This window comes from Cricetulus griseus, chromosome 2 (assembly GCF_003668045.3).
Source record: "Cricetulus griseus strain 17A/GY chromosome 2, alternate assembly CriGri-PICRH-1.0, whole genome shotgun sequence".
Taxonomy (NCBI): domain Eukaryota; kingdom Metazoa; phylum Chordata; class Mammalia; order Rodentia; family Cricetidae; genus Cricetulus; species Cricetulus griseus.
Window position 1 is genome coordinate 372,362,820 of NC_048595.1, and position 16,699 is coordinate 372,379,518.

General features: G+C 52.4%; 2 protein-coding genes across 2 annotated transcripts; one reads left to right on the forward strand and one right to left on the reverse strand.

Annotated features, from left to right (window-relative positions):
- Positions 1–3,118: 3,118 nt before the first annotated feature.
- On the reverse strand, positions 3,119–7,881 carry Jrk (Jrk helix-turn-helix protein). The gene is made up of 2 exons (XM_027403804.1): positions 7,742–7,881; positions 3,119–6,330 (listed from the first exon to the last, which is right to left on the reverse strand). The coding sequence occupies exon 2, from the start codon at positions 5,932–5,934 to the stop codon at positions 4,252–4,254; it is 1,683 nt and encodes a 560-aa protein (XP_027259605.1). The 5' UTR covers positions 5,935–6,330; positions 7,742–7,881; the 3' UTR covers positions 3,119–4,251.
- Positions 7,882–14,016: 6,135 nt separating this feature from the next.
- Positions 14,017–16,699, forward strand: Psca (prostate stem cell antigen). Its single transcript, XM_027403805.2, has 3 exons — positions 14,017–14,068; positions 15,424–15,531; positions 15,806–16,699. Exons 1-3 carry the CDS (start codon positions 14,017–14,019, stop codon positions 16,018–16,020), a joined length of 375 nt encoding a protein of 124 aa, XP_027259606.1. The 3' UTR covers positions 16,021–16,699.

Sequence of the window (16,699 nt, forward strand, 5' to 3'; positions counted from 1 at the left end):
AGAGACCAGGCAGTCAAAGTAGAGCCTGTAGGAAACAGGCACCCAAGAGCTGCAGGCGTCTTCAGTCAGGAGTGCTCTCTAAATGCCCACCACGACAGGAGCTCCCAGGAAGGGGAACAGGTATGCTGGCTGCAGAATGCCAAGGCTTTAGGGAGTGTCCTTCATGCTCAGGTTTGCTTGTATAATTACTACTAAAACAAAGAGATGGAAACTTGGGGTTTGTGCAGTCTTCAGTAAGCATAAACCTGCCTAGCCTTGCAGGACTGGGAAAGATGTGGGTGTTCCTGTTGGGAGGAGTCAGGGGCTGCCAGTGGGTCCATCCTAATAGTCTCTTAGCATAGCTGTGCACATGCTCTTGTGGATGGGATGTTCACAGAGGTGGGCAAGGGCAACTTTCCACTCTCCCACCAGAGGACAAAAACTTTCTGGCTTCAGGTCTGTGCAGAGATGGCATGCAGGGAGAGGGCCCCCTAGCGTCTGTCCTTCCACTTCACACCTCTTCTCTGCCCATTTGGGGTACCCATGGTCGGGTATTCCTCCAGCCTTCCCAGAATCCTTGTGCAGGAGGCCCAGAAGCTCCAAGTTTCACTGTGGCCTGCTTCCTAGGAAGTCCTGTCTACAGGGCACATGCCTATCCCCAGTGGTAGGACAGAGGCAATTCAGAACTCTGGGCAGCTGCCAACACTGACTCAGAGATCACAAAGAACAGGGGCATGAGGGCCATAACGGCTGAGGAGTGCATGGTGAATTTACTACTACTAGAGAGGGCAGGTGGGGACATGGTTTTATTGGGTGGTGCTTCTGTTAAGTTCCACAGAAGGCCTTTATTCATGTATTTAGCCATAGAATGCAACTTCTGTCTACCTCCTGTCCTTTATGAGCTGTGCACAAAGCTCCCCATCTCTTAGGGGCAGCTCCCTTCATCTGGACAAACTCCTCCACAGGCTGGTGCTGGACTAGGGGGTTCAGAGGCAGGATGGTGCTGAAGGCTGAGGCTGTAATCTCAGGGACGCAAGGACATGAGACAGTAAGGGGGCTGGGCACTTAGTGGGAGGATAACCCTGGCCTAGGAGTCCTACAGAGGGAGTTACATCAACTCCACCCGGAGGATTCAGCATCCACAAGGGCCCTCAGGACCCTGCATACCCTTTCCTCATCATACAAAAGCTCCCACGGCTTTCCAATCTGAGGATGCTCCCCCACAGGGCACCACACCCTGGCTTACCTCCCTCCCCTGGAGCTTAAACCTCTGCTATTAAACACATGGTAAGGGGTGAGAAGATCTGGGGGTTGCATCTTTGGAACCACAAACAAAATAATCTCAATTCCTTAAAATAAACCAAGCTGCAGCTGGCCCTGTCACTCAGCAGGGAGCCCTGAACTCCTTACTTAAAAACCTATTGTTCCATGATCAAGGACAGCATAACACTTATTGGGGATGCAAGGAAAGCAAGCTCTGGTGGTGGGGCTGGTGGCAGGCAAAGGGCCATCATGTAAATGAGCTGGAGTCAGGACCAAGGCTAGTCCACTCCACATCCACAGCCCTACTCTCTCCCTGACACATCACAGCTTCTACCTTGCTAAGTTCAGGGTGTCCTCTCGCTGAGGGCCAGGTTTACAAGAGGATGACCCCAGCTTCCACTCCCACAGATGTGAACCCTCCCTCGGGGTCCTCTTCCAGCTAACCTCAGGTCCAATCTTAAGGAAGGAGTTGACAGCAGTCATCACAGCCCCATCCAGGATCTTCCAGACCACACAGCTTCTTTCTGAGATCACATGGTACTTAGGTCCAGTGCAGCTGGTCACGAAGAGACTGAGCAGCTTCCCAATAGTTACCACCTCAGTAACTGGGCAGGACAGCAGCCTCCTCTTCTGCCCACTCACCCGGTTAACCCTCCAACTTGCCCACCCATTCATTGCTCACCATCCTCCACCCACAGGACAAAGGCTTGACTTCCAGTCTTGCTATGGATGTACTTCTGTGGAGACAACACACAGGGCTGTGACAGGGCACTTCTGCTCTTCCACCGAGCATCAAATACTGTGAGGGGGACAGTCCTGCCCAGGCCCTCATAAGCAGGGACAATCTCCATTGCTTCCAAGGTAATGTGGAGGGTCTCCGACAAATACATAGGGAGAAAAAGTTCTGCTGGTAGGGAGCAGCCAGGGAACTGTGACACTGCAGTGCCCAAGGTCTGTCTGTCAATGGAACAACAGCCTGGCTCCTGGTAGGAAGCAGGAAGGAGCCAAGCACAGCAGCATGTGCCCATGATTCTAGCACACAGGAGGCTGAAGCAGGGATGCCAGTTCTAAGCCAGCTTGGGCTACATAGGTATCTGGGAGGCACAGGGGGAAGCAGACAGTATATCAAGGGACCAGAGCACATTCTGTCCAGGAGAGCTCAGGGTTTTCTGAGCACCTCAGTGGCCACTGGACAAAGGGAAGGGAACAGGGTCCTGCCAGGTCTGTCTCTACACCTGACACAATGTATCTACCATCTCAGAGTCCTGAGGCCAACACACTGGACTGCCTGGGCTTCTAAGAGGCTGGTTCTAAGGGGGAGGCAGTACAGAAATGCATGCTCTCAGGGAATTGACACCTTCCCCAAGTCTGCACTTAGGACAAGCCTCAAGGAAGCTAGCTGCCAATGGCTGCAGAAGAGGAAGGCAGAACATTTGGCCTTCATCTTGGATCTCTAAAGGCAAAGGGGCCTGCCCACCTGGGTTGTTCTGGAAGGTGCCCTGGGGACAGATACCACAAATCTAGTATGTGGCAACACCAGGAGCAGGTCCTCAAGGTCAACCAGCACTGGTCCTGGAATGTGGTCCGATGGCACAAACCTTATGGATCCAGGAGCTCTCCTAGCCCTGCCCCATCCTCCCAGGGTAGGACTCCCCCCTCCCCCCACCAATGTCCATCATTTGATGCTTCAAGCAAGTGTGACTTCCAACCTTGGACCTGCAGCAGCTCAAGTAGCTGCAACAGTAACACAGAAGTCCCCATAGTGAGCTAGAAACAACACAGCACATGAGCATAAAGATGTCACCCAGACACACAGAAAAAGTGGTGTGAAAGAACAATGACCCCTGTCAACAGGGACCGAAGAATCAAACAAAGATTTCTAAAAACAACCTGGTTATAATGTTCACACATGCAGGTAAAGCAAAAAGACATCCAGTCACAACTAGAGCTGTCTGAAACAGCCATCCTTTGTTTGGACAGACATAGAAACACAAACCAACATTCCCCAAGTCCTCCCCGGCTCTCAGAGGCCCAACAGGCAAAAGTCTCTTGGTAAAGCAGCTGTCGAACACTGGAATGAAAACTGTGGTAAGTCAGCTACATGAATCCCAAAGGCAGTGGAGGTCAAGGACAAAGCCATGATGGAAAAAGAGTTAATGGCTGCAGACAAAGGGCTCTGGGAGTCACAGGCCCAACAACCACAGTGCTACCCATCAGCTCCAAGGTCAGGAAAAGTTAAGTTCAGCTGGCTGAACCAAGCAGTGCAGAAGCGTCTTCCATACAAGTACTGCTAACCTGCCTATTCCGTTGAGCTCCGAGTCACCAAGTGCTGCGCTGTGACTTCATGCAAACTGTTCACATAAAAGCTGTTACTTCCAAGTTCTGGGGAGCACAGACTTGAGGACACATGGTGGGCTCTGAGCAAAGCTAAAACTAGCATGAGTGTCTCCATGGAACCTGGACCCTAGAGGTGGGGCCTGCTGCAGACAGGGATACTACAGAGTCTCTCTCACCACTGAGCTGGCTTGCCCACGGCTGAGGTGGGTTCAGGATGGCATGTGACTATGCAACTAATTACTAGTGGGGGATGTGAGCACTGAGGTCAGGAGCTGAAGCCAGTGCCCCAGGACTCGGCTTAGGGTCCACCGGTTGGGGAAAGCCAGCCTCCCGAGGGCTGGAGGTACACCCTTCAAGGCACTTCAACCTGATAATGTGGCTCAGTCTTCCAACACCAGAGGCAGATCCGGCCCACTGGACCCGGATGCAACTAGGGGAGGCTCCAGGGCACTGAGGGATAGGGCACGGGTCTCCTGCCATTCAAATAATGCACACCTGTCCTAGGAGATACAGTAAAACCACTAGCTAGAACCCAAGGAGCCCTCTGTGTAGACAAGGAGTCATGCTTGCTCTCGTCTGAGTATTGTCTCCTGCCTAGCAGACGGTCTGAGCCCCACAGCTGAACGTGCTACAGAGCAGAGCTGCAGGGTCAGCAGGCACAGGCAAGGTTCATCAGTTGTCACTTGATGCGGATGAGCAGGGCAAGGCAGAGTGGGTTGTGGCCACACACACACCAGGGTGCTCTTGAAGAGCCTCGAGTTTGATGACAGCCCTGAGAGTCACACGGGCCCGCCTCAACTGCTGCTGACTCCTGAACACCGTATGCAGCGCCTGCAGCTGCCCCATTTCTTGCATGGTGAAACACGGCTGCTGCTCTGCAAAGCGCACAAGTGCCTCAAAGGATGTGGCTGCCTGCTCCCAGGCTGCCTCATCATCGTCGTCACCAGCACCTCTCTCTGCCTTTTCTGCACGCCCAGTGGCCTGGGACGAGGCCACAACAGCAGGGGCCTCATCCATGTCCCTCCCTGCCACACTCTGCTCTTCTGCCCTGCTGTTCTGAAGCCTGCTGCCAGAACACGAGGGACCTTCTTTGACGAGCTCAAGGATGTGTGCGAAAGTCTTATTGTGAGGCTTGATGCTGCAGCACTCTGCTTCTTCCTCAGAGGAGGAGCCTTCAGCGAATGTGACAGTCGTAGGCCATAGCTTCCTCCAGGCCCGTCTGAAGACCCGGCTAGGCACAGCATTCCAAGCACAGGCCACATTGACTATGGCATCGTTCATGCTGTGGCGGGTGGGGAAGCCCTGGAAGGCCACAGGAGGGTTAATAAAGAACCTCATGAAGGCTCTGCGAATGCCTTGCTCTGTGGGCTGCAGTAAGGAGGTCACACTGGCAGGCAGGAAGATGGTGAAGACATTCTCTGACACGAGCTCAGACTCCTGTGGGTGGGCTCGGGAATGGTCCAGCAAGAGAATTGCCTTGCTGTCTTCAGGCAAGCCTATGGTTCTGAAGTGCTCTCTTACCGAGGGGACAAAAATATGATGGAACCAGTCTGAGAAAATCTCCTTGTCTACCCAGGCATTACCCTGGGCCTTGTAAGCAATAGGCAGGTGCTGGATACCTCTAAAGGATCTGGGGCCACCACCTTTCCCAATGGCCAAGGGCTTGAGTCTGTGGGAGCCTGTGGCATTGGCACACATTAGGACAGTCAGCCTGTCCTTGGCTTGTTTGAAGCGGGGCATAGTTCCATCATCCGGAGCAGAAGTTGGCAAGCACTGCCAGCCCAGCCCAGTCTCATCAGCGCTGTACACCTGCTCAGGAGACAGCCCATGCTCAGCTGCGAGGCTCCTGAAGAAGCCACAGAACTGCTCAGCAGCTTGGTGGTCAGCCACCTGCTTCTCGCTAGAGGCATCTAACTTTTTAATGCCATGCCTGGCCTTGAAGCGCCAAAGCCACCCTCCAGAGAACACACAGGGCTCTGTCAGCCGCATCTGTTTGTAGAAGTCCTTGGCCTTCTCGATGAGCATGGGGCCTGACACAGGGATGCCCTCAGCACGCTTTACCAGGAACCACTCATAGAGCACTCGGTCCAGGTGCTCCAGCTTGGGAGTATGCAGGGTACGCCGCTGCTCCAGTGCCTGGCGAGAGTCTGAGCTGGCAAAGAACCTGAGCAGCTGGGCCTTGTGAGCTTTGATGTCATACAGAGTGGACATGCCCACATTATACTCCTGCATCAGTGCCTTCCTGCTCTCACCACGCTCGAGCCGAGTACAGATGTCAATCTTCTCTTTCAGGGTCAGCACCACTCGCTTCCGCTTCTCCCCCTTGCCCTTGGCTGCAGCCTGCTTGGAGGCCATGATGAGGTGGTCTAGGATAGGCTGTGCCTGTCCTTCCCTATGTTTCTCTCTGGCTCCCTGGGCCAGTCTCTCCCTCTCTTGTCTGCCTTCACACAGGACTGATCCCTAGGCTCAAGCCAGGTTCATTCTTGGCTCTGCTCTCTGCCTACAACAGTGTCTTGCTTCAGTTTCCCTTTAGTATTGAGGCTCCAGCACATTCAGGCCTAGGAGTGTAGTCAGCTACTGTTCTCTTCAGGAGAGGTGAACAGAGTTGAGTTACCCTAGAATGCTGGAGCCTTGGGCCTTCACACAGATGGCAAGAGTGGCAGCTTTCCACTTCAACAGTGTCCAGGTTTCTGAACTGGGAATACTTCTTACCAGGATTCACAATGTTGTCTTACCCATACATTTCAGGAACTGGAAAGCAGAGGAGAAAGGTTACTAAGAACACTCAAAATGGGCTTAGAGTCACAGGAAAGCATCATCTCAAACATCAGTGCCATTCCGCCTGGGGTTTGCTATTCAGTCTGTTAACTAGGCCTTCCTTGCAGACCATAGATCAAGCAGCACCAGCAACCTTCAGAACTGTCCAGACAAGGTAACAGTCATAATGGCTTATGCCCACCCCCTCACCCCAGCCCACCCCCCCGAAAACTTTATCTTTTATCTGGGTGGTTTCTTCCAATCAAGCATTTGATGAACCAGAAGGTACAGGTTACTTCCATGAGCAGCACAAAAGTGTACCGGAGACCACAATGTAAGAGACATTTATTCAAATGTGCAAGAGTTCCAAAGATACACGGGGAATGCCAGCTTGTCACCAGCCAGCTGTTACCCCCTCAATCAGTCTCTTAGTCTCCAGAACTTGGTGCTGGTCCCTGAGGGCCTCCCATTCCAGTCACAGTGAGGGCAGTGTGCATACACTGGCACACAGGACACTTGCTGTGTGCACCTCACTGTGGAACAGAAGGAAATCAAGGCCACAGTCTACTCTCAGGGGGAATATTTAATAACAAACCAGGGAGTGAGGAATTTTGCAGCAACTTGAGGGGCAGACAAGCCTCCAGAAGGCGGCTCAGCTCATGATGGCTGTCTCTTGGTGCCTGCCCTGCAGATGTGTAGAGAGTGGTCAAGTGGCTGAATACACCCACATCAGAAAAGAAATTTTGCCGAGCTGAGTATGGCAGCTCAAACCTGTCATCTTAGCATTTGGGAAACTGAGGCAGAGCTGCTTTGAGTAGAGGGCCAGCCTGAGCTACCCAGTGAGTTCTACGAAGGGAGAAAGGGAAATGAGGAAGAGAGGGAAAATTTGAATCTTGTACCACTCTTAGAACCTCCTAAACGGGGCTGCAGAAATCCGGGAAGCTTCTAACCTTGGGACTTCAAGGGGAGCACTGACAATCCAGTGCCATTTGAACAGGGGCTTAAAGAACTACTTTTCTGGGGCGGGAGTGTAAGCTCCTAAGTGGAGAGGCAAATTTTTTTCGAGTCGGTCCTGAGGCATCTGGAGGACAGGTGTAAGAAACAGCCTGCCATCGGGCTGCAGCCCTGACGACACAGGCAAGAAACGAATGAATGAAGGGTCCTGGGAGGGGAGGAACAACCGAGCTTGTCCGGTCTGCGTGCTGGTGGAGCCCATGGGAGCCGAGGGGACCCGATCCCGAGGGAGGACCCCTGAGAAAGGATCCGCCAGTACCGAGTGGGACTCCATTCCCAGGCGCCCCGGGAGGAGAAACGACAACGCGCGAACGGCTCCGGAGCGGGAGCATGGGCCCGGTCTCCAACCAGTTCGCGGTGGCGGCGACGGCCCCGGCCCGGCCCCACTCACCTGTGGACCCCGAGCCGCCACTACTGGCCGGAAATGCCAGCCAAGCAGCTCTCCACCGGTCCGCTCCTCGAGGCCTTCCCCGAGCCACTTCCGGGGACGCTCTAGACCACTTGGAGGCTTCTATCTCAGTGGTGTCTAGCTCGCTACACCGCGGTTGAGCAAGGGAGCAGCCCCGGCCTGGCAGGTCCCCAGACGGTAGAACGATGAAGGGCAGTGGGAGTCGCACGTTCATGAGGAGCGGAAGCCCGGACTGAGCGTCCGGTACTGAGAGCCATGACCGGGCGAGCACAGACTGAAGGGTAAGTCTAGCGCCACCTTATGGTGGGAGGTTTCCAAGGCCTCGTGTTGCCAGGATCCCTTTCCATTCCTGTGGACCCTTCCTTTAACTAGAGTTAAAATGTGCCCAATTTAGACGATTTTGATGATGAGATTTGAAACGTAGTGCAGCGTGGAGGCTTTGGGAGACCTTGACATGTGATGAGCCATTTTGCATGTGAACCATACCTGAATCTTTGTTAAAGGATCCAATGAGAAAAGATTCTGCAATGAAGCCATTGAAGGGACAACAGGGGCTGGGTCCTGTGTTTTGAAGATGAAGGAAAGCTACCAATCAAGAAGTGCAAAGCGGCTTAGGGAGCTTCGAAAGGCCAGGAAACATTCTCTCTTGGAATACAACCCTGGTGGCACTCTGATCTCATCACCCTGACCTGCAGAAGCACTAGAAAACAGAATTGTGTTGTTCCAGGCCTCTGAAGGGACCACCTCCCCATTTCGGCAGCCATAACAGCTGAACATGTGTTTGTCTGACCTTGTCTTAGTCTCTAAGGTCAGATGCCTGCCCCTTTCGGCAGCCATAACAGCTGAACACGTGCTTGCCCTGACCTTGCCTTGGTCACTAGGAAGTCAGATGCCTGCCTCGTGGCAAGGGACCAATCAGAAGTTAGGTGGTGGTGCTATGCTTTACGCTATGGGTATGCTTTACGGACAAGTGCACAGCAATGACGCACAGAGCATAGCAACCACCCTGGGAGGGCCTATGGGCCATAACAACCAGTTGACCAATCAACACAGGGCAAAACCTCCAAGCCTGGAGGCATACCAATCCTGAGCCTGTGTGTACCCCTAGGCACTCCCCTTATGCTGCCCTATAAGATCTCTATGCGGCCGGTTCTAGCTGTCTTTTCTAGCCATCCGCCATGGTGAATGGATGAAAGACCCGAGCTAACATGGGGTTAGCTCGTTAAACAACTATAATAAAGCCTCATGCAGTTTGCATCAAGTTTCCACCTCTGCATGGTGATTGGGGTGGCTGTGGTCCTGGGCTAAGATCCTGAAGGCCTGAGCTTCCGGGGGTCTTACAGTCTCCACACTGGGGTGATTTGTCAAAGTTCCATAGAAACACAGACTATGGCAACTTGCTCCTCCTTCACTCACATTCTTGCCTGAGCACCCAGGACCCTCTGCCTGCTCTTCCCTACCCTCTCTTGTTGGATCCTTTGCTCTCTCCATTCTCACCCACTAGGGATCTCCAGTACTAGAGTTCTAATATCACGGGAGGCTGGGTGGCTCCCAAATCCATGTCTCCTTCCAGAATATCTTCCCTGATGTCTTTTGCCCAGAAACTGAACATAGCTGTCCACATGCACCTCAAACACAGTGTTTCTGAATGGAGGTCAGGTGCCTCCTGACCAGCCTGGCTCCCCACTCCCAATCGTCGTGTTTCCTGGCAGTCAGTCCTACTTTCCCATCCACTAAGGGTCACTCTGAATTCTCCCTTACATCCAGTGGACAAGTTCTGATTAGCCCTGCCCCCAGAATCCATCCTTTGGATTTCCCCTCTCCCTTCATCTGCCTGACTTTGGGTCCATGCTCTGAGCATCAATTGCCTCCTCCTTGGTCCTGTTGTTTTGCCCTTTCCTCATTGTCAGCTGTTGCTGCTGTACTGTGAGCTGCCCTCAGGCAGTAGCTTGGAACAGCCATTGTCTCAGAGCACATGACTCTGGATAATGAATTGAATGATAGAATCAAATGTGAGGAATGCAGAAGGAAACTGAGTCACAGAAGATGCCAGGCATGTTGTATAACTGGAACCCAGGACCCTAAGAAGTCTCTCTGACATTTTTCTGGACTCCCCTGGGATAGCTGACTCTGCCCCTGAGTGTGGCTCTCTGCTTCCACCTTGTGAACCTGGGATCACACACTTCCCTAGTGGTAGTGGCATGGGAGTAGGGCTTGGCACATGACTCCAGGATATTTGGTCTTATCGGTCATATCTCAAAGACTTGAGTTCACTTTAGCCATGGGGAAGTGGTAGGAAAGAGAGAGGAAGACTGGTGTCCCCTTGGACCTGGCACTAAGAGGTCCCCTCTGCTCCTTCCCACTAACTCATAGAGTTAAGCCCTTGAGATGACACTTGTACCATCAAAGTCTCCTCACCTGCCAGACTTGCCCTCCCCATTTATCTAAAGTGGCCTTGGAAAGGGTCAGTATGAGCAGACCACTTTTCATGGTCTAGCTTATCTCAGCCATCTTCCAAGTTCCTGGATCATCCTGTAAGACTGTTCCCTCAACCTGCAAGCCTTTGCCTGGAGGAGGCCTGGACTACAAGGGTGCCTGTTACTCAGGTGGAGAAATCACCAACATCCCCTTCCTCCTTACAAGGTTTCTCAGGCCTCTCTGTCTCACTGACTTGCCTCCAAGGAGTATGGGTATGGAATATGGGTATGTGAAGAAAAATGGAAAGACAGGGACATATCTAAAATATTTAAAGCAGAAGGCTAGCTGGTGACAGTTGGGAGCCCATGGGAAGGGGGTGTTGCAGACAGATCCATGAATAGTGCTGAGGAAAATAATCACCTCTGGGTAAGCAGGGAACATGGAGATTAAAACTGAGACATGTCCCAGGATGCAGCAGGACCTGTGGAGTTTTATGCCCCCAGTCCACTGTCCAAAGGGTACGCCAGGACAGTACCCCCAATACTCATATTTGCATATATGTTCACTCTCACAATACACAATTTGATCTGTACCCACACTCTTTCACATAGCACAAGTTTCTATACCACTTCATCAACATACCACACACAGAGCTTGCAAGGAGTGGCTTTGACTTCTAGGACTCAACATGGGGACCTTAGTGGGAGATGATGCCCAGCTTCATGGAGGCCTGGCTGCTCATGTCATACCCTGACCTGAAGGACCACGTTTCCAAAGACCTGCAGTGGCATAAACAGAAACCAGTTGTGGCTTTACAGTCCACATGCTGACTTTGCTTTTAAAAGCCATCTATGTGCAAAATAACGATTCCACCCAACCATGATTTGTGTACAAGCAGGGGGCCCTGTGATGCTCCCTAAGAAGAGGTAGGGGTCTAATAGAAAGGCATAGTTTTGAGAATCCACACCCAAAGGACAGTGGCTTCTTTGCTATGTGAATGGGCAGGCTCTCCAGGGAGTGTAATGAGCTGTGGTGGGGAGTGGAAGAAAAGGGAGAACAAGAAAAACTAGAGACTCAGGTAGTGGAGCCAGGCAGGCTAAGGGTAAATCATGTCAAGGTCACATCCAGACCACATTCACTCCTGGAGAGACTTGGAGGGAGTATGCCCTTTGTGACAGGCTTTTTCAGGAAGTGTGCCACCACAGTGCACCACCAGGCTACAAGGTTGCATTCAGTGCATGCCCTAAGAATGAAGGGCAAGGGTCAGGGGTTAGCCAGTGGCTAAGTTCAGAGCTAAGTGTGTGACTGAGATCAGGTCTCATACTGTATCCATAATCAGGCTCAGCGTATGAGCAGCACCAGGGCTCAGTGTGTGAGTAGAGTCAACTACTCAATATGTGGCTAGAGTAAGAGCACACAGTGTGACCAGGATCAAGACTTGGTGTGTGAGCCGGGTCAAAGATCAGCTTGCAACCAGAGTCAGGATCACTGTGCGAGCAGGAGCAGAGCTCACTGTGTGTCCAGGAGGATTAGGTAGTGTGACCAGGATCAGGGCTCAGTGTGTGTCGAGGATCAAGACTCAGAGTGTGACCAGAGTTAGGGCTTAGCATACAGTCATGGTCAAGCTCACGTCTGAACATAGCCAGGGCTCAGGGTGTGACCATGATATTTCGATATTTGGGGACATTTGGGGCCTAGGGTCACCAGAATGAGTGTTCAGTGTTAAGCTGCGGTCAGAGTTAAGCCTGTGGTAAGAGGTGGGGCTGTAGGAAAATAGTAGTCATAGCCTTCAATATTTGAGATGAGGTGAGGCCACTAGGCCACCCTTTGGCCAGAGCTCCCTCTCTGGGCACCACTGGTGTGTGTGGCCCAGTGGTTCTGCAAGATTCTGGTACTGTGGGTGTTGAGCAGACAGTGGCCTGTGCCCACTATATCATCCAGTGTCCCTGAGCTGAGCCAACAGAAATGCCTCTAGGCATTCATATGGGGAGAGGAGGCTTACCCCAGTAAAGAACCACTGCCTTTAGAATATTCATTTCATATCAGTCATGATCGACAAACATTTACACACCTATAAATATTTGGTGAATGACTATTCTAGTTGGTGCTGGGTACCGGTGCCTCCAGTGCTGGGACAGATAAGCAAGGTCTCTCCAGGGGCAGCCATCCCGGTGGGTGAGAGCAGGGAGACAGCCATCCACACATAGACACAACCAAGCTGCAGGTGCTTACAGCACTCCCTGGGCTGGGAGGCCTGTGGCAGGAGGGGATATTCCACAGGAAGTTCTAGGTAGGCAGAGAACAGGAAAGCATCCAGAAGAGGGTACTGTCACCCTGTGTGACTTTGAGCAGGATCTTGCCTCTCTCTGAGCCATGGGCTCTTTACTGTCAAAGGAGAGAATTTCCAGGGAAAAGAGGCCAGCCCAGGAGTGCTAGGGAGTTCACAGAGGGCAGGCGAGATCACAGAGGGCCTGGGGTAAAGGGATGTGTGGTTGCTGCAAGTAGAGGCCATCTGTGGTTGCTGCATGGTCCTGGCATTGCTGGGGCTTGATGTGGCTCCTTGAGGCTAGAGGGGAATACTTAATTCTCACCCATGCCTTAAATGCCAGGGTGTTTTCAGAGAACATTTAGGGTAAAGGAGTAGTCAGGGATCTATCAGCAGGGGCAAGAGAACATCAGAGACCACTGTCCCTGGTTGTGGGCAAGTGGATGGTGGCCATGACCAGCATTTCTACTCACTGGTATCTGGCCAGAGCAACAGTGTGCCCAGCGAGATTGCCAAGAGAGCCTGGCAGAAGAATGATGAATGTAGGTGAGCCTCAGGTAGAGACAAGCAAAAAAGACTATGAATCACCCCAAAGCCAGTAGCAGTAGGAAGCAATGGACCCCTAGATCCGAAGGAAACTGTGATCAGAGTTGGCTGAGGAAGACTGACACACAAGATCTGTGGCCTCTGCTAAAGAGAGACAGCCACTACCACTACAACCCAGCAGGAGGCTGAACAGGGAGAGATGGCCTGACCTCTGTCCCTCCCTGCTTTGTAGGCTGGATGCCTCCCAGACCACAGAGCAGTGTGCAAGGTGGGCCTGAGGACAGCAGAACATATCAAGTGGTGGCCTGGGAGCTGTGTTTCCTGAATCTCTTGAAGCTAAAGTTTCAAGTTGGGGGATAACAAGTCCTGAAGATAGATGCTTTAGTCCAGGGCCTGGCACATTCCAATGCTCTAAGACATGCCCTTAGGACTGTCCAAACTCCTCACTGGTTCTTAGGTCCCCTATCCAAGAAAGACAATCCCAGAAGAGCCCCTATTCAGTGACTCCTTCTAGTAGCCAGTCATTGTCATTTGTATCAGTGAACTGCTACTATGTGTATTGCCCTTCAATCCAGGCCTGTTTTCCAGGGGGCATGGGCCCCAGGAAGGCAACACAACTTTGGTTCTGAGCACTGGGGTCCCATGGATGCACCTTTGTCCTTGTCCAAATGACCTGGGGAGTAGAGATAGAGAAAGTAATGTTTCAGAACTGGCCTCACTCCTCTGAGAAGGGCAGACATAGTGTGGGTGTCTTTAGGACTTCCAGCCCTAGTTCTGTGGGTGGCTGAGAAAGTGCTTCTAGCAGAGACAGTGGCCCCACCCTGGATAGACTGTGCCCTCCAGCACCAGAAAGAATGACAAAGGCAGTGGGAGGGGTGGTATTCGAGATCAGATTGGAATGGGCTGGTCTCTGGCCTTTCACTGGCTCCAGGGAACCAGTCATTGTTGACTGTGGATAGCAGAGCCTCCTATCAGCCGAAGCCATATAAAGTCTTTGGAGGCACACTCCCAGCTGCCCACTGAGACCATGAAGGCTGTCCTCTTTGTCCTGTTGACCACCTACTTGGCCCTGAAGCCAGGTAAGCTTCAGACACCCATGGAGCAGAACTAGGGAAGGAGTGGAGAAGAAATGTCAGAAGGGCGGATGGATTAAGAGAAGGGAAGAGGAGAGACAAGAGCAAGGAAGCCAGCCAGCTTTGCAGAGAGGGCCCTCACTATTGTCCTGTGAGAGACAAGCTAGAAGGAACACAAGGACTCCCAGAAAAGCCACTGAGGGACAGATGTACAGGGTTACTGGCCCTTAGTCAAGGAAGCCCAGGGGCCAAAAGTCTCAAACTGAGGAGTGTTACAGAGGCAAGAAGGGAGGAATGGAGCAGGAAAGGGTACTTAGGATGTCTCTCTCTCAATTTTTTTTGTTTTGGTTTTTGAGACAGGGTTTCTCTGTGTAGCTCTGGCTGTTCTGGAACTCACTTTGTAGACCAGGTTAGCCTCGAACTCACAGAGATCTGCCTGCCTCTGCTTCCAGAGTGCTGGGATTACAGATGTGCATGCACTACCACTGCCTAGCTTACTTGGGACGTTTTGAGAGGGAAATCAAGGATCCATCCTGGCTACCTTTGCCTCCAGTGTGAGAGTCTACTGGGGTGGGAAGTCTGTGGTGATCTAGCATGCTGGGCTCTCCCACCAAGTGACTCCAGGAAGGTCACTATACTTTCAAGCCTCAGCTTCCTCTTCCAGGATGGAAAAACAAAACAAAACAAACAAACAAGCAAAAGAACAACTGTCCCCAAGGCCACTGGAGACCTAACAAGGACAAAGTTTGTAGGCACTGAAGTCTGGTGTTTAGCATCTGTTCCTATAAGTGTGACTTGAACCCCAGCTTTGCCATTTTTTGCAGAGAGAAGACAACCAACACACCTGACATCTGGGGCCACTTGCCCCAGACACAGAACAGGGTAGGCCTGGGGGTCCTACCATTGCTGCACAGCATTGCAGAGATCTAGGAGGGGTTGAGAGGCAAGCTGGGCTTAGGGAACAAAGACAGGTGGACCTCAGTGCCTAGTAGCATGAGGAAGTAAAGGAAGTGTCTCTCTGCACCTCCCCCCAGCCTAGGGCCCAGTGGGTTTTTTCCAGGTGTGACCAGTCACTAGGGCCTTTTACCCATCTCTCAGGAATCATAGGTATTTAATAAAGCTTTAAATTCCTAAATAGTGAGTAAACAGCACAAACTGTGGGGCTTTGGGTGACCAAGAGGAGGTAGACTGGCACAGAGCCTCTGTGAAGGGTGTTGGAGGTCTTTGGGCTTATGCTTCAGCAGTCTGGAGGGGACTGAGATGAGTCTCTCCATTCTGCGTGGAGATGAGCATGTCTGTAAGGCTCTCTTGAAGCACAGCTGGTCAGCCTCTGAGCCTCAAATCTCCTGCTTCACCCACAGGGGCTGCCCTGCAGTGCTATTCATGCACAGCACAGGTGAGCAACAATGACTGCCTGAATGTGCAGAACTGCAGCCAGGACCAGAACAGCTGCTGGACATCACGCATCCGTGAGTCCCCCTCTACCCAACACAGTTCTCACTGCCCGGCTGCCCTGCTATTTCACTGTCCTGCTTTTTCAGCCCTCCTTCTCTTCTCCAGCTAAGCAACAAAATATCTAGACCTTGGGCTTTGCCCCTGCTCACTCACTCGTTCAACAAATGTTTCTGGGACCCAGTGGAGTGGTCTAGAGCTTTAGCATGCTCGGGAAGGGGCCTGAGGCAGGGACAGGGAGGTGAATATCAAGGCCTGGCTTTAACCTAAGCTGTCACTCTGTCTTCCCAGGGGCCATTGGACTTGTGACAGTTATTAGTAAAGGCTGCGGCTCAAACTGCATGGATGACACCGAGAACTACTACGTGGGCAAGAAGAACGTCACATGTTGCTACTCCGACTTGTGCAATACCAGCGGAGCCCACACCCTGAAGCCAGCCACCACCACCCTGGGGCTGCTCACTGTGCTCAGCAGCCTGTTGCTGTGGTGTTCCAGTCATCTATAGGCTCTAGGAAGCCCTACTACAGCCTCTACTATGCAGGGATGACCCACCACCACCACCACAACTCCTAACATCCACACAGGGCTGGCCTTTGCCCTGCCCCTTCTGGTGCTCCCTCCTCTCAGCTGCATCTGTTTCTACAGCTGGCGCTTTGCCCCCCCCCTCCACCACATCAGTGCGATGCCCCGCCAGTTCTGCTCTGGCACTTCTGCTGCAGGGCTCCCTGCACCACCCTGCTCCCTAGGAGCTGAGCCAATCTGCACAGCAGCACTTGGGAAGGGCCTGGTGAAGGCTGAGACGAGATGGACTGGGCAGAAATGAAGCTGGGAGGTGGGTGTGAGGTTCTGCTAGTCCTAGGAGATGATCCCGGTGGGTGGACCTGCCCCATGTTTATAGAGCCCCAGAACACAGTAGGCCTGTAATAAATTCCTGTTGGGTAAGTTGGAGAAAGATTTTGTCCTTAAGCAGCCCATGATGAGCCTGGCCTCCACCTGGGCAATGTCCATCAAGGGTCATGGACATGCCGTTGACCTTAGGTGTTAGAGGCCTGGTCTTGGTGGGAACACATATGTGGCACCTGGCAGGGGGCAGGACCACTTATCTCAGGACACCCGCCCTTGCTGTATAGACTCAGGCACATTTCCAAGCTTCTCAGAGTCCTGTGTGTTTCTCTGCTACCCTC